This window comes from Elgaria multicarinata, chromosome 3 (assembly GCF_023053635.1).
Source record: "Elgaria multicarinata webbii isolate HBS135686 ecotype San Diego chromosome 3, rElgMul1.1.pri, whole genome shotgun sequence".
Lineage (NCBI taxonomy): Eukaryota > Metazoa > Chordata > Lepidosauria > Squamata > Anguidae > Elgaria > Elgaria multicarinata.
Genome location: NC_086173.1, coordinates 95,606,249 through 95,624,201, shown reverse-complemented (window position 1 = coordinate 95,624,201; position 17,953 = coordinate 95,606,249). Strand labels below are relative to the sequence as shown.

Below are 17,953 nucleotides of genomic sequence, written 5' to 3'. Positions count from 1 at the left end.
ACAGAGTTGAATACTGCAGCTATGATCGCTGAAATAAATCGCCTTCAGCGCCACATTGTCTTGTATAAGGAAGTCAATCCTGATGAGCAGATTGCTAACTGGACAACTTTAGATTTGCTTCCATGGTGTACAAGAGGAAGATGCAAGAGAGTTTGACAAACTTTGTTGTGACATTAAGAATCTTTCTAACTATCACTATTTCAACTGCCAGTTGTGAAAGAAGTTTCTCAAAACTTGAATTAATTAAAATGTATCAGAGATCTACAATGACCCAAGAAAGACTGAGTAACCTAGCAATACTGTCAATTGAGAGAGATTTCAATGTAGATTTCAATACTGTTATTGAAAAATTGGCACATATTAAAACTGAGCAATTTAAAATAAATGTAAGAACTAGTATATTAGTATTAAATTAATTTTACTTTAAATAGATCAGTATTTTCTTAAAATATAATACATGTGCTTGGGGTGGGGTTAAGGGTTCAATACTAGACTGGTGGAAAGGACTCAGGGAGTGCTAAAAGTCTACTGATTAGGGGCGCAATACTTGCCTTGCCCCGGGCGCCAGCAACCCACACTACACACTGAGCTGAATCAAGACTCTCTGCTTTGGATGAGACCAAAGAAGAAGAAGAAGAAGAAGAAGAGTAGGAGGAGGAGGAGGAGGAGGAGGAGTGAATTTCATGTTGCCTTACCTGAGAAACAGATGATCCCCAGAGCAAAGAGAGCGAATAGAACAGTTAATCTCATTGTAAAGAGGTTATTGACTATCAAAAACAATCTTTTCTAGGAAGCAATGTCTTAAGATTCCCAGAAGGCAAGACTTTTATACGATTGGATTGAGTTTATGGCACCACAGACTCCTCCTACTTCTTGCAGCTGAGCATGTGATGTGGGGTGGGGCTTGCCTCAAACAATGACAACACGTTGCAAATCAACTGGGACCATTTCTCAGGGAAGGACTGAAGATCTTTCTTGTAGAAGTATTAAGTTCTAAAATCCATAGTCCTTAATAAAATGCCAAGATACTTTACCTGGCAAACACAAGTTGCTATCTCTGAATGCTGTGGCGAATAATTCAGATTAAGAGTCTTTGGCTTTGCTTTGAAAGTCCAGCTGAGCCATAAATATACACTGAAAGACTACGGTTGGGGGAATAACTCTTTCCTCCTATAGTTAATTGGTAACTGTTGTAGATCATGTGCCTTCCTACTGACTGCAGGGAAGAACATAAATTAATTGCAATCATAAAACCAAGAACAGCACAATAACTGCAATAGTGACATTAAAATAGGGTGACCATATGAAAAGGTTGTATTGAAAAGGGAATTTCAGCAGGTGTCATTTGTATATATGGGGAACCTGGTGAAATCCCCTCTTCATCACAACAGTGAAAGCTGCAGGTGCCTTGCCCTCTTTTAAATCTAGTCACTCTAGTATAGCTCCTGCACTTTAACTGTTGTGATGAAGAGGGAATTTCACCAGGTTCTCCATATATACAAATGGCACCTGCCGAAATTCCCTTTTCTATGCAACTGTTAAAGATACAGGAGTCCTGTCCTCCTTTTCATATGGTCACCCTACATTTAAACCTTGGAAGCCCTGAGAACTGTGACTGGCCAAGGCACACTACGGCATGTTTGTCATATCTGCTTAGGCAGAGAGGGCTCTTCAAGCAGGGTGGCCACGTGTGACTTGCCAAAGAAGAGGACACAGATCACCCCAAAATGTGCATGTTCTAGTTTATAGGTATAAATGCAAGTCTAATCAGAATGAATGCAAGTCTAGATATAAATGAAAGTTTAATCAGAATGATTGTATTTGCGTCTATAGCATGGCCTGTTCCAGAATGTCTGCAGAGGGCAGAAACTCCTGACCTTTCCTCCGTGCAGGACCTGGCGATGGGGGGTGCTTGGTTTCCACTAGGGCAGGCACCTCCTGTCTTTCACCTGTCCACCTGCCCCTGGGCTTCAATATTGCTGCTTTACAGTGGATTGGGATGAGAGCTTTTAGGAAGCATCTTTTCCCTTTCAGAAAATTATAGCAGTGCTGTTTTCCCCAATACGGAGGCTTTTCCATTCGGAGAATGACTCCTTCATTTGCAGCCTGTTTTGTCCACACATGAAAGTGCAGCTTCGCTATTCTGATTTGTCAGGATTGCTGCGTGACTCATTTAGAGAATGTAGCTTAGACCCTCCTTCAAGGCACAGTTTTACTCTTTAACCTTTCACTAGGGTGACCATATGAAAAGGAGGACAGGGCTCCTGTATCTTTAACAGTTGTATTGAAAAGGGAATTTCTGCAGGTGTCATTTGTATATATGGAGAACTTGTGAAATTTCCTCTTCATCACAAAAGTTAAAGCTGCAGGTACCCTTCCCTCTTTTAAATATGGTCACTCTAGTATAGCTCCTGCAGCTTTAACAGTTGTGATGAAGAGGGAATTTCATATATACAAATGACACCTCCTGAAATTCCCTTTTCTAAGCTACTGTTAAAGATACAGGAGCCCTGTCCTCCTTTTCATATGGTCACCCTACTTACACATAATTTGGGATGAGAGGGGAGAGGTGTGGGGTTAAACTAGGGGGCCTTTGTTCAGCCCTTCCAGTCCACTTCCCGTAGCAGGAGGGAGGGCTGTGGATAAGGGCAGGGAAGAAGCCTCTCTCAGTGGCTGAGGAGCACCTAACCCAAAGTCTAGGGGGTTGTTATGGCCCATGAAAAGTGGGGTTTCCGGCTTTATGTACTTTGTGTGCCCCTCATGGACCAAAGCTGATTCCATGAAAATTGGGATAATACTGGAACACGCTTCTCATTCCGTTTTCATGTAAACACCCCACACCCTGCTACCCCAGTTTTGTGAATGTACAACTTCAAGCTATAGCCAGGGGCAGTGCAAAATATCCCAAAGATCCGGGGCTCAGGGTTATAGGACAAAAAAACCCACCCTCATAATTGCATATTCTGATTTTCATCTTCAACTATATGTGCATAGTTGGAGGGGGGAATCTACTAATATAATTACAATTTTATAGAAGGAAGGAAAGGAAAGGAACCTCTCGTGCAAGCACTGAGTCATTACTGACTCTTGGAGGGACGCCAGCTTTCGTTGATGTTTTCTTGGCAGGCCTTATAGCGGGGTGGTTTGCCATTGCCTTCCCCGGCCGTGATTACCTTTCCCCCAGCTAACTGGGTACTCATTTTACCGACCTCGGGAGGATGGAAGGCTGAGTCGACCCGAGCCGGCTGCCTGAAACCAGCTTCCGCTGGGATCGAACTCAGGCCGTGGGGAGAGTTTCAGCTGCAGAAACTGCTGCTTTACCGCTCTGCGCCACACGAGGCTCTATAGCAATTTTATAGAGGGCAAACTAATTCTTTGCTTCACTGCAGAGCTGTGGAATGTCCTAAATTCTTCTTCCTGGATTTGGGCCTACACTTTTTCTTGGTCTTCCAGGCCCAAATCCAGATGGGGAGAGTGGAAGGTATAAGGGGCCACACAAAGAGCAGTGTGGCCCCTTATACATTTACCAATGAATTGCAGACTGGCCAGGGAGAGTCTGGGAATGCATCGTAGAATATGCTAACCCATGCTCTTAGGTTGCAAACTCATGCAATTACTAGGGAGTAATTCCTATTCAACATAGTGGGATTTACATCTGAATAAATCTTCACTCCCACCCATCACCAACAAGTACATGCTGAAAGACCTCAAGAACGGAGATATTTCAAATATTTTTATTTTGGCAGTTTCTGGGATTCTAAAACACTTTTTTTTTATGGTTCTTGGGTTTTAATCTCTGGAAGTTCTAATATCTACACCAAATGTGGCAATATTAGGTTTCTGGCTAATGTGTATGTGTGTTTAAAATACAATATTGCCTGGGGTCACCCTTATTTGTAAAAAGTGATGGAAGGACAAGGCAGAGGAGGGGAGGGAGAAAACCTCAGACAGAAAGATTCAAGGGAGGCAGCAGGAAGGGAATCATACAATATATGGGCAAAAAGCCAGCAGATCTAGGGAGATCAGATGCAACAGAGAGCATCAAGGCACCTGTCCCTTTATTTCAGCTAGTGCCATTTTTCTTGAGTTACATGAAAAACAACATCTTCCAAAATAACTTTCTGTACCCGTCCATGAAAAGTTATTATGCCACAGTAAATTTTGAGTGCCCCCAAGGCTTTTGAACACCAAAGAGCCCAAGCCTGTATCCTCTTCCCACATGTATTCACCTTTCTCTAGCCTAACACAAACCGCTGATGCCAAGGAGGATCATGCACCCACCAGAATCTGGCCACATGGCTCATGCACAAGGAGATGCATTCCAGAGAGAGGATTGCAGAGCCAAGGAGTTACAGACACAAGCCAGCAGGCCAGGGCAAGCCACAAATGAGCTTGCCCTCAGACAGTGCTGCTGATTCAAACCCCCTTTTCAAGCAAACCTACTATTATTTCCCCCCAAGGCCTGGAGGAATCTATTTATTTATTTATTTATTTATTTATTTATTACATTTTTATACCACCCAATAGCCGAAGCTCTCTGGGCGGTTCACAAAAATTAAAACCATCATAAAACAACCAACAAGTTAAAAACACAAATACAAAATACAATATAATATAAAAAGCACAACCAGGATAAAACCACGCAGCAAAATTGATATAAGGTTAAAATACAGAGTTAAAACAGCATAATTTAAATTTAAGTTAAAATTAAGTGTTAAAATACTGAGTGAATAAAAAGGTCTTCAGCTGGCGACGAAAGGAGTACAGTGTAGGAGCCAGGCGGACCTCTCTGGGGAGCTCATTCCACAACCGGGGTGCCACAGCGGAGAAAGCCCTCCTCCTAGTAGCCACCTGCCTCACTTCCTTTGGCAGGGGCTCACGGAGAAGGGCCCCTGTAGATGATCTTAAGGTCCGGGTAGGTACATATGGGAGGAGGCATTCCTTCAAATAACCTGGCCCCATACCGTTTAGGGCTTTAAATGTCAATACCAGCACTTTGAATCGGGCCCGGACCTGGACTGGCAGCCAATGAAGTTGTAAAAGGACTGGCGTAATGTGATCTCACCAGCCAGTCCCTGTTAGTAAACGGGCTGCCCTGTTTTGTACCAGCTGAAGCTTCCGGACCGTTTTCAAAGGCAGCCCCACGTATAACGCATTGCAGTAGTCCAAATGAGAGGTTATCAGAGCATGGATAACTGTAGCTAGGCTATCACTGTCCAGATAAGGGCGCAGTTGGTATATCAGCCTAAGCTGATAAAAGGTGCTCTTTGCCACTGAGTTCACCTGTGCCTCAAGTGACAGTTCTGGATCGAAGAGCACCCCCAAACTACAGACCCGATCCTTTAGGGAGAGTGCAACCCCGTCCAGGACAGGGCAAACATCACCTCGCCGGACAAATGAACCACCTGCTAACAGTACCTCCGTCTTGTCTGGATTGAGTCTCAGTTTGTTAGCCCTCATCCAGTCCATTACCGTGCTCAGGCACTGGTTCAGAACAGTCACTGCCTCACCTGGGTTTGATGAAAAGGAAAGGTAGAGCTGGGTATCATCTGCATATTGATGACACCTCAGTCCACATCTCTGGATAACCTCCCCCAGCAGCTTCATGTATATGTTAAACAGCATAAGGGATAAAATAGAGCCCTGCGGAACCCCATGGCTTAGGAGCCACGGCACAGAGCAATAATCCCCCAGCACCACCTTCTGGAATCGGCCATCCAAGTAGGAGTGGAACCACTGCAATGCAGTACCTCCAACTCCCAGCTCAGACAACCTATCCAGAAGGATACCATGGTCGATGGTATCGAAGGCCGCTGAGAGGTCTAGGAGGGACAGATGAAGAAGGCTTCTCACATTCCATCTGATATGAGTGCAGCCAATGCTCCTGCTCTTCTCCTTGTCAGGTCCTCGCTGCCTACAATGGACAATTTCCAAGTACAATTTCCCAGTAGCCATTCCCCGGGCAAGTCTCTGCCGAGTCAGGCACACTCTGAGAAAGCTGAGTGACAACAGGGCTCTTATGCAATTTTGGATTCCGGACATAATGAAACTCATGAACAAGGAAAGGTGGCAGTCTCCCTTTAGTATAAAAGTCCCTGTTTATCTGCTAAGAACCCTAAGTTTTCCTAGTAATTGCAAGCCTGCTGAATTCAGAGGAGGAATGCAGGGTTACATGAAAACTAATGATGGGAATTGGGGCAGTTCCAAATAGTCAGGGCGTTGCTCAAAAGAGATCCAGGTCCATGCCTAGGTGGCCCCATTTCAAACACCGCCCATGGCTCCATCCCTTAATTCTGATGGTTCCTTGTTTTTATATGGGACTTGGACTGAGCAGCCCTTCTAACAGAAGAGGCATTCCAAATACAGGAGTGTCTCCTGCAAAAGAAGACACATGGCCGGCCTAAGTCTTCAGGTATTAGGTATAGTCGACCTGTGGAGAAAACCTAGGGAAACTGTCGTTGTCAGCATTCCATGTTCCTTCTTGCTACAGGCAGCTTGGTCTGCCGTTATAGCCAAGAGGTAAACAGTCCAAGAAGGAAACATTTTGCAGTGCTCACATTAGCTAGGGGGAAATTAATTTCCCCAGGAATACTATGTTGCTCCTTGTGGTAATGCCAAGTACGTTCTGGTGGCTTGGGCTTGGATGGGCATTTTAAACCCATGAGCTTTAAAAGAGCCCTGTTCCAGGTGCAGAGGAAAATTGTCCGAACTCATTTCTTGATATGGATCAACACAGCTGCCTGATTTTTTGGACCCTCCTTAGGTGCCTGGCTATGGAGACTATCATGATAGGTGCATGCACTTCAGAATTTGCCACTACTACACCACTGAATAAAAACCAACAAATCTAAGAAAAAACAATCAAAACAAACAAGATTAGAAACATCAGAAGTAAACGTATTGTAAGACAGAGGGGTTGTGTGCTAGTTATGGCAGGATTATAGGGGGTATCTCTTTCCTAAACTATGCATGAGGAAGTAGGCTCTGTCTCAAGCATTCTGGTCCCAAGTTGTTTAGGACTTTGTACACTAGTATTAGAACTTTAAACCTGGCTCAGTAGTGAATGGGCAGCCAGGGCCGTTCCCTCAGCAAAGGAGTTACATGCTGGAAAGGAGGAGCTCCCAACAACAGCCAAGCTGTGGCATCCTGCACTAGCTCCAGTTCCTGGAGCAGGTTTAAGGGCAGCCCCACATAGTGCACATTGCAGTAATCCAGACCTGAGGATATGAATGCCTCTACCAACGTGGCCAAGCTATTCCATAGCTGGAGAAACAGGCAACACTGGTAAAAGGCACTCCGTGCCACCACAGCCACTTGGACCTCGAATGATAGTGATGGGTCTAAGAGTACTCCCAAACTCCAAACCTGATCTTTCAGAGGGAGTGCAACCTCATCCACAACAGGCAACGAGCGTATCTCCCAGACTCGGGAACCATCACCCACAGGGCTTCCATCTTGCCAGGATTCAGTTTCAGGATTTAGTTTCAGTTTATTGGCCCTCATCCAGCCATTTATTAATTTATTACATTTTTATACCACCCAATAGCTGAAGCTCTCTGGGCAGTTCACAAAAGTTAAAACCATGAAGAACATAATAAAACAACCAACACAAATACAAAATACAGTATAAAAAGCATTACTGAGTCAAGACACTGGTCCAGGACTTGCACAGCCTCACCTTATTTACATTTATTTATTTAAAACATTTGTATCCCACCCTATTTCACTAGAATCTCAGGCCGGCGTACAGTTGCGTGTTGGAGAAGGAAGCATAAATAAGACACAGACACATTTGTTGGATTCAACTTGGTCCTCTTTATTAACTTGGTGTAACATCCCTCCCTGGATCTTCATGTGACTGTGCAGGAATTCCTATCTATGCTAGGCCACCCGGCCTGTTGTTCAGGGCAAGGCACACTTGAAGTGAGCAGCCGGTCCCTCCGGCTGCTCCCTTCTCCGTCACTGCTAAGTGTGGGGTTACCGCCCCGTTCCACCCCCACTCCCCATCATAACGACAGGAAGTAGATGGAACGGGGTGGGTCACCAAAGGCACTCCATATCCCGGCCCGTGAGCCTCGAAGCCCCCCGGACCAGGCCTTCTGGATATGCCTATCACCCCGAATGGGTGCCAGTGCGCTTACCATCCCTATGTGACGCTTACAATTCCCGCACATCCCTGCCACTAATTCACCTATTTATACACCCATCTCCTAATACCTCCAGTACGAAGTAGGCAAAAACCCCGTAGGGAAAAAATTCCTACTCAGCCCATCCTCCAAAGGAAGCGTCTGGCTAATCCCGTACTAGAAGAGGGAGGGAGGGTGGGTCAGTGACCAGAAAGAGACCGAACCTCGGTGCGGGCTGCTTATATAGAGCAGCCCCACCTGGCAATCACGTGGCCCAGTTGCTGGGCAGATGAACTCCTGTTGCTAGGGAGAAGTGCTCATTTCGTTCCTCCCCAAACGCAACGGCTGGCTCCCGCCCAAACATGCTGTTGGGCGTTGCCAGATTTTGGATTATAATGCACTGTACATGGTGCTCACTTTGAAAATGGTTCATAAATTCTACACAGTCCAGATACGATAGGGCTGCTAATTATTAACAGGGACTGGATAATTATGAAGACATTACACCAGTGCTTTATCATTTGCATTGGTTCAAAGTCAGTTTCTAGGCCCAAATCAAAGTGATGGCATTGGCCTTTAAAGCTCGTAATGGCTCCTGTCCAGTTTACCATTCTTCCACATGTATCTCCCTGGATCCTAAGATAACTTTTTCTGGCTGCCTTTACAAAGTGACATGTGTCTGGTGGCAACAGGGGGAAGGGTATTTTCAGTGGTGGTATATCGGTCATGGAATGCCCTTCACAGAGATGTTCATGGTTGTTTTCAGTAGGGCTGTGCATGCCTCAGGCTGAATCCCTGAAAGGCCTGATTCAGACCACCTCAGCAAGGTGGTACCAGGTCGGCCTGAGGTGCCACAAGGCCAAAGCATATTGGCACTAAAGCCTTGAGGTGCTTTGCACTGATTTGGGGTGGTGCTGGGCTGCTCCCTCCCACCTGCCTGTGCACCAGGGAAAGTCAGCACATGGCGAGCCATGAGTCCAGGATAGTCCATTGGAATCACCTCCCTCTTCCTCCTCATCCTCCTCTCTAGGGATGTGCACGGACCCCACGATCCTCTTCGCGCCCGATCTGTAAATTGCGAATTGGTCCTGCTCCGCCCCGCCTCGATCAGCCTAGGGGAGCTCCGGCTCCGCAGTGGCATGGAGTGGTGCCAGGTAAGACCCCCCCTCCTTCCTCCCCCTTACCTGTGTCTGTCCCGGCCCATCCCGGCTTCACTAGATCCCGCGGCTCAACCAGGAACTGTAGGCCCCGATTGCAGCCTACATTTCCTGGTTGAGCCATGGGCTCTAGTGAAGCTGGGATGGGCTGCGACGGATGCAGGTAAGATCCCCCTCCCCCTTGCCCCCTTACCTAGCTCTGCCACCATTGCCGCATGGGCGGCAGCAGCAGCAGAGCCAGGTAAAAATCCCTCCCTCCTCTCCCTTACCTCCATCCTTCCGTGGACCTGCAGCTGCTTCAACGGAGCCCGAGGCGGCCTAGTCTTCCTGTTTGAGTCCTCGGGCTCTGTTGAAGCAGCTGCGGGACCGTGGACAGATGCATGTAAGACCCCCCTCCCCCTTACCTGGCTCTGCCGCTGTTGTCGCAAGGGCGACAGCGACAGCGGCAGGGCCAAGTAAACCCCCCTTACCTTTTTTTGCGGAGCTCCAGATCGAGGCGAAGGATACGCCTTTACCTCGATCCGCTCCGCAACGCTCCATGGCTCCGTCGATCCTCTTCGCCTCTGCCTTAAGCGGAGGCGAAGCCCCCCGATCTGCTCCTGCTTCTCCGGTCCGAGGAGAAGTGGAGCACATCCCTACTCCTCTCCCTTCCCAGTCACCTCCCACCATCACTGCCACCACCTAGACTTACTTCTAGACCTCTTCCTAACGGCTGAGCCATGATTTAAAGTTACCACGGGGGCTCTCTGTTTTTAATATATGTATGGGCACAAACTAGAGTGGCCATGAAGGGCCATTTCTCTTTTAAGGGTTTGCTGTGGAATACAATTGAGGAAGTCTGAGTCATGGCATGGCTTGAGATATAAGCCTGTCTTTCTTGAGTGTGGCTATCAGCCTGCATTTTGGTATGTGAGGAAATGTAAAAAATGATAAAATGGAAAGCTGGAGTGAAGACAATAGACCTTTTATAGAAGGCGATTCAAAGTGTGTGCGTGGGTAATCCATGTTTCCAGCTGCTCTGGGTGACCTTCATGGGATTCACAAATACCTTGGAGTCCCAATAATACTTGCGGCGGGGGGAGGAGAGGAGGATGCCATTTCCCTAAAACACTGAAAAACATTTGCAGGTTTCTTCCCCGCCCCCAACATGTCATTTGCCAGTCTAGAACCAAAATTCCAGTTGGCAACTGGGAAAAAAGAAAAGAGATCAGTCAGAAAACAGAGATGTTTAGGTGTGCAATGCATCAAAGAGCAACTGAACCCTAGTAGAGGAGTTTTACTTCTTTGTTTTTGTTTATGTAATTTATCCTTTTTGCTTTGCTCCAGGTTTCGCTAACAGATTTATTTATTTATTTTGCTTGTTTAGGAGCATATTTTGCCCATTTGGCCTGTTGAGGGTAGAGGCCTGGCTCCAATGTAGCTTGGAAGAGATTTGCGCAAAATGGTGGTGGCGAGCAGTGGTAGCAGGAGTCTTCCCGCCTTCCAACCCCCATTACCACATGCAAACCCCTCGCGCTCTCCTGGGGTTTGTGGATTTTGCCCAGGGGTGATGTGTGGCAGCAGCAGGAATCCCCCCTGCCTCTGACAGCACCACCACCACCATCCACGGGCTTTCAGCACTCTACTTCTCCTGTCGGCAAGGAGAGCATGATGGGTTTGTGTGTGGCAGTGGTGGTGGAAGTCTTCTTCTCAGCGAGTGAATAGAGGTGCCATGACTGAGCCCTCTGCGAGCTTAGCTATGGGACTCCCCACACATTCTCCACCTGAAACGTCCCCTTGTGCCATCACGACCCCCATTTCTCATTTGTAGACTTCAGCTTCATTGGGACAAATTGTGGGCCAGTTCATAGCTCTTTGTGGCTCATACATAGGCCAGCCCTGGCAATTGCTGGCATGGGGACGAAGGAGAAAATGCAGCAAGACTACCCCTGTATCCTTGTATGCAGCTCTTGAGTTTAGGTATCATTGGCCATCATGCCCTGGTTTATTAAAGCAATTGCAGGGTACCTAGTAACCCTTTATCTTCTGCTGAACTTTCTCCAAATGATCATCCTCTACCTCAGAATGTACAGGGTGTGAGCATCCCATTCCTTCTCCCTTTCATGGATTGTCAGGTGCCTTTCGTTCCCTTCATCTGCTCACTAATGGAATAAGGTTTTCTGTTTAAGTTTCAGAATTTATGCAAATTTGCCATTGTGCAAATTCATACTTATGAAATTGGGCACATCCCCTCCCAATTTAGAATATGGGGGGAATGTACATTTTCAGCTTTAATTTTTGTTTTCATATTTGTCCATTTTTAAATTTGCACACAATTACAGAAAGTTAGAAAAAAGGTTCACAATTCTGCTGCGGAATCTCCAGGTTGGATTCATATTAATCTGAAATCATTTGACTCCATTGTGGATTTTTCCAACAACCCTGGTTCTACCCAGATATACTTTGTGCAGTGATTCCTATTACCAGAACAGTTATTTCTGACACATTGCAGAAACTGTTGTACAGCAATTTGTGTGTGCTTCTGACTAATATATACCTTTTTCTTGCAAAGACAAGAACACGCTTCTTGGAGAAACTTCGACTGAAAACTAAGGCCTGTGTTTAGCCCCACCAAATTAAAATGTAATTAATAACACTAATCCATGTGCTTTCTAGCATTATCCTGCTTGTCTTTGGTTATCTTGGGATATGAAAGGTATCACTAAACACATTGGGAGGAACTGCACCCGCACCTTGAAGGACTTGCCTTTGATGCTGAGGCCCCTTGCAGTACAGGGGAGCCACCTGCTGGCCAAACAGTATGTTTCTTTGCTTCAGCTGTAAATGTCCTTTTAATTCCTGCCATACAAAATGCTCTCTTCAAATGCCGAGTAGGCCATCCATGGCAAAAACATTCCACCAGATGGCTTTTGCTGCACATTCTGGTGCTGCTGTGATCATAGAACTGACCACAGCTATATCATCCTAGTTCATAGAGCTCATCCGCAATGCAATTGCTTATATGAAGATCATTTGCTGGGAAAGCGGGTGGAATTGAGCAAAAAATAAAAAGCCAGACCCATCTCTTTGCCATCTATATCAGTGCAGACCATGGTGTATTTCTGTCACCAAAAACTACCCCCGACACAGGGATTGAAACAGAAGGGTGCAATGCTTTTGTTTTTATTGACTATAAAATCTGGAGATGAATCAACAGAATATTTTCAAACACTGCATGTCTTCAACAATGACATCCAGAAGACCCACTCTTTCCTTCTTTGGCAGATGGGGTATAGGTTTAGGCCCCAAGGCAAGGTCCTCTCATTCTAATTCCAATGTTTCTACGTCTGAAACAGAGTGTAAAATATACCGATTATCAGCTTCCATTCCCCAGGGCAAGGTAGAAAGATCTCCAGAACTTGCCTTGTGGGAATCTGAGCACATGCATTTCCAGATGACATGGCCTTGCAAGCCTCCATGATATTACCTTTTAACAGGATGTATCATTGACTTTTTTTCTGCAAGCCAAGGCACCTGCTAACATTCAGGGAAAGAGCAACTAAAAACAGATGGGAATTTAAAATAATCTATGGACAGGACTTCATGCTCCAAGGCTGTTCTTCTCTATTCAGAGATGGTTACCTACCCTGAGTTCGTGTCATAGATATTCCTTGAACTGGAGGTGCCTGCGCAACATGAGTGGCTGGTTCAACAAAAGCTCTGTGCCTACTGGCATTTCTGTCTACTGAAATTGAAGCTTGAAAGACTTTAAAAATAAATAAAAATCCAGCAGAAACCAACATCCACATTTGAAGAATGTAAATGATAAAGGAAAACAGATACTTACGCATTCTTCCTACACAGCACACACACGTTGGAATATGTTACATTGTCAGTGCCACAGACGGGTCTATATTCCTTTGTGCATGGTACTCGTGTAGGGTAATTCCCACAAACATCCTGTAAAATAAAAGCTGTACAACTCAGCATTGGCAATAGCTACGTTCTTTTAAACTGCAAGACATGTTCCTTAATAGAGGTTGAGATTGGAGAAGGAGAGTTAACATGGGCTAGCGAACCAATACATTTGCACAGAAATTAAGCATTGCATGAACATGACTGAGGTTTTGTAGGCCAGGACATCTGTTTCCCAGCAAAAGCACCTGACTTTGTTATTCAGCTTAGTCATAGAAGAATGGTTAGGGTGACCATATGGAAAGGAGGACAGGGCTCCTGTATCTTTAACAGTTGTATAGAAAAGGGAATTTCAGCAGGTGTCATTTGTATGCATACAGCACCTGGTGAAATTCCCTCTTCATCACAACAAATAAAAATGCTGGAGCTATCCTAGCTTGACCAGATACAAAAGAGGGCAGGGCTCCTGTAGCTTTAACTGTTGTGATGAAGAGGGAATTTCACCAGGTGATGCGTGCAGGGCTGATGCCAGACTATTTTGCGCCCTAGGCAAGACGAGCCACTTGCACCCCCCAGCCAAATTGCCAACTTTGATTTTTAAGAACAGATGTTTTGTAGAAAAAATAAAAAGCAGAAAACTTGAACTTTTTTAAAAACAACAACAACAGGTAAATTGCATAAAACTGGGAACCTTAAAAGTCCATACTGCACCCCTCTGGGGTCTGTGTCCTGGGCAGCTGCTTATTTGGCCTAATGGTAGCATTGGCCCTGGATATGAAACCCAGGCAGGGAGCAACATCTGTCCTTCCCATCCTCAACAAGAGCGTCTCTATCCAACCCCTTCTCCCTGTGCTTTTCAGGGTGGGTGGGGGGCGGGCGGAGGGCTTGGAGAGACTCTGCCAGCCTTTGCTCAGAGACTTGACTGCACAGTTCTCTTCATGTCTACTCAGAAGTAAGCCCCATCATGGCATTCAACAGTACTCATCTTAAGTAGGTGCGAACTGGGAGTGCAGCTTCAGCGACTTTCCTCCTCTCCATAAGCCCCGTCCAGCCCCAACCTTAGAGCTCAGTGATACCCACATGGCCACCTTTTTACCCGGGGTCCTTTCAAAGGGCTTGTTGCCATGGTCCCTGGCTCGACAACCCCCGGTCCTTGTGCTGGTGGCCGGCGGATCGTTTTCATTGCTGCTTTTTTAACCACACTGATTGATTGAAGGGTGATAAGGGAGCCGGTGGACAGGAAAGGAATGTATCGAGAGTGGCCTTGGGCATGATCCACTCGTCCGGAGGATTTCTGAGTCAGGCACGAGAGGGAAGGCAGCAGCTGCAGGGGGCTGGAGAGAAGCACCACCGGCCGAAATTCCCTCTACATGCACAGCTCTTAACAGTGGTTCTACCGGGTAGTAGACAACGTTAGTCCTTCTTAGTGTAGTCCCACTTAAATGAATTTGACTTAACTAACATCCTATTCATTTCAATGGGTCTACTCTAAGTAGGAGGGAGGGAGGGGCTGAGTCTGTTACTGCCCTGGCTGGGAACTTTTTCATCCAGCCCTCCAGCTCCACAACAGGGGGGAGGGGAGGGGGAGCCATGCCAATCACCCCATCCAGGGATGGGCAACCTTACAGTCGCCAGACCAAGCCGGGTTCCTTCTGGGAACTTAACTGAGGAAGGCGGAGAAGGAAGAGCATTGCTGGGGTGTGTATGTGAGGAAGCTCTGCCAAGGGAGTGGTGCTCATCGCTGTTATTGGGTTACAGTTCAAAAGAGGGAGGAGGAGGCGCTGCGGTGACTGCAGAGGCATTGAGATGCAGGGGTGTCGTCTTCCTCCTCACGCGGTGCCCGGCATGGTCTGCTGCTGCTGCTGCTGCTGCTCTTTGCGCCAGCACCAGCCAGCTCATTGCTTCTGCTGCTGCGCAGTCAGTTCAGCCAGCCGGAACGCTGCCTGCATGTGCCCCTAAGGGGCGGCGCCCTAGGAAGCCTCCTGACCTGCCTACTCCTAGCGCTGGCCCCGGCTGCATGCATACAAATGACACCTGCTGAAACTCCTTTTTCATTGCAACTGTTAAAGATACAGGAGCCTTGTCCTCCTTTTCATATGGTCACCCTAAGAATGGTGCCACATACATCTGAGGTCCATTCCACATTCATCTGGAGAAGGGCATTTAGCATAGTAGCACCAACTTTGTGGAATTATTTTCCCTAAGAAATTGCATATGCACCAACACCTTTTTATTTTTAGGTGGATGTTGAAGACCGATGGCCTTCCATTTCACATTCCTAAACTATATTCTATGTACTGGCCTTTATTTTTATGATTTGTGTATGCCATAGATGTAAGCGGTTCATAATCATTGGTAATAATTAAATAAAGAATGGAACCCAGGTTTGCCTGAAAATTAATTTCCTTAGTGTAGCACTCTTGTCCTACTTCAATGTATTTTTCACTCCTATTTCTGGAAGATGTATTGGGCTACATGGCAGAGATACATGATAGTATTAAGACCATTCAGAACTTGAACAGCTTTCAAGGTTAAAGGTCTGAATGTTTTTAAGATATGCGCTTGGTTTTAAGGCATGACAACAGAAAGGGCGAGGTGATTTCAACACAGACTTCTCGAATGGAAGGATAAAAGTCAGAACTGGATTGACATTGCCTGGATTTCAGTTCAGTACCGGGCGTGTTATATTGCCTTCTGCCATATATTGGCAAAGTGTTATTTCACTAAAGAAGAGATACCACATTTAAATAATGGAGGGGGAAAAACTTTTCTCTCTCACCCTGTTGATAGCATGAGCAGCTTCTGCATTGCCTAAAATAAAAAAGGAAGAATATTATTAATGAAAAATCCAGTCTACTATTAGCAGTGTCTGAAGCCTAGTCTGGTTTTATTATAGCTGAATCAAAACTTTCTAACAATAACAAAAGGGTCCCCCAAACCCTTCAGAGCAGCTTCTCAGGAAGAAAGGGGAATTAGCGAAAATCTTTTTCATCAATTCCTCTAATGGGAATGTCCTGTGAGTGAAATTCCATTCACAAGGATTATGGATCTCATCCATATATATGAGAGGGAAAGTTCTTTTCTTTATGTATCATCATCATCATGTTATTATTAACAACAACAACAACAATTGTTATAAAGTTTATATGGTCTGTTTTTGTTTGTATTTTATGATTTTTATGGTTTTAAATTTTGTATATTTGTTTTTAATGTTCACTGTTTTTAAATTTTGTAAACTTCCCTGAGAGCTTCGGCTATGGGGCGGTATATAAATGATGATGATGATGATGATGATGAATAATAATAATAATAATAATTATAATTATAATATTAATAATATAAAAAAGAAAAAAGAAGTAGCCATTTCAGAGGAAAACTAATAATCAAAATTCTCTTTTTGGATTTTTGTTACCTTCTTATGAACCAGGAATAGAAAGTGCTTTGCCATGTGCTTCTCATCATAATGAGACAGGGAGAAAACTCTGTCTTTAGAAACTTCAAGTAAATTTGCGAAGTAATCCCCTCACTGAAGGAATAAAGAACTTTCCTGTTTGTTTTCTGCATTGGGCAACGTGTTAACTGTCAAGGTATAACTGCACAGTGGCAGAATTCATGCAACCAGCATTCTGAGCTAAACCCATTCTGTGCTGTTCCCATCAAGTTCTTATCCAAGTTCCACATAAACCCAATTCTCCTCTCTTCTTTTTCCAGGGCCCCACAAAGCTGTGCATTTCACATTTGCAGCCCGGTTCCCTTGCTTCTGAAATGAGATGCATTCCAATCAGCCAGGTGCCTGATTTCCTATACTCTGCTTTGAACAAGACTAACCCATTTTCAAGAAGGAGGAGGAGGAGGAGGAGAAGGAGGAGGAGGAGGAGAATGGATTCCACATTGCCCTTACCTGAGAAACAGATGATCCCCACAGCAAAGAGAAGGAAAAGAGCAGTTACTTTCATTGTAAATTGGTTGAGTTTCAAGAACAATCTTTTCTAGGAAAGGTTTTATAGAATTTATTGAATTTATGGCACCATGGGCTCCTCCTCCTTCTTGAAGCCCCTGTTCAGATGAGCATGTGATGCGGGGAGGGACTTGTCTCAAACAATTTACAAGCTGAATGAAGAAGGCAATGACAACACATTGCAAACCAACTCAGATCATTTCTCAGGAAAGGACTGAAGATCTTTGTTGTCAAAGTACTAGACTCTAAAATCATAGTCCTTAATAAAATGCCAAGATGCCTTAGGGGGCATACACTAGCTGCCGTCTTTGAATGACATTGTGAATAATTCAGACTAACGAACAGTCTTTGCTTTTAAAGTCCAGCTGAGCCATGAATACACACTGCAAGACTTCAGGAGTGGGTCGGTGGGTGGGTCTTTCCTGCTGTAGCTTATTTTTAACTCACATACATCAGTTTGACTTCATATTGACTGCTGCCACAGCCATATATAATGAAAGCGTGAAGTGAACAACAGCTCAATAAATGCAGCAGTGAGATTAAATATTAAAAGCACTGAGAACTGTGTCTGGCCAAAGTGCATACTGACATGTTTGCCATATGTTTTTAGGCAGAGAACGTTCTTTAAGTAGTCTGCCCCAAACATTGTGAATTGCCAAAAAAAGAAGACACACACCACCCAAAAAAGGGGGAAGGAAGGACACAGTTTTGAATAAAATGTGCACATTCTAGTTTATATGTATAGATGCAAATTCAGATAGTATTACTATAATTGAAATGGGAACACAGTACGATCTAACCATAATGTGAAAGACCAT

The 17,953-nt window shown here is 45.2% G+C and overlaps 1 protein-coding gene across 1 annotated transcript; it reads right to left on the bottom strand.

The window, feature by feature from the left end:
- Positions 1-12,429: 12,429 nt before the first annotated feature.
- On the bottom strand, positions 12,430-17,475 carry LOC134396771 (ovomucoid-like). The gene is made up of 4 exons (XM_063123338.1): positions 17,079-17,475; positions 15,957-15,988; positions 13,110-13,222; positions 12,430-12,609 (listed from the first exon to the last, which is right to left on the bottom strand). Exons 1-4 carry the CDS (start codon positions 17,131-17,133, stop codon positions 12,561-12,563), a joined length of 249 nt encoding a protein of 82 aa, XP_062979408.1. The 5' UTR covers positions 17,134-17,475; the 3' UTR covers positions 12,430-12,560.
- Positions 17,476-17,953: the final 478 nt, after the last annotated feature.

What these genes read in the sequence shown, in the direction of transcription:
- LOC134396771 (XM_063123338.1), bottom strand. Translation starts at nt 17,133, where the DNA reads ATGAAAGTAACTGCTCTTTTCCTTCTCTTTGCTGTGGGGATCATCTGT. An exon ending in CTGCTCATGCTATCAACAGG is followed by an intron (nt 13,223 to 15,956) that starts GTGAGAGAGAAA and finishes TTTATTTTACAG; the next exon opens with GATGTTTGTGGGAATTACCC. An exon ending in GTGCTGTGTAGGAAGAATGC is followed by an intron (nt 12,610 to 13,109) that starts GTAAGTATCTGT and finishes ACTCTGTTTCAG; the next exon opens with ACGTAGAAACATTGGAATTA.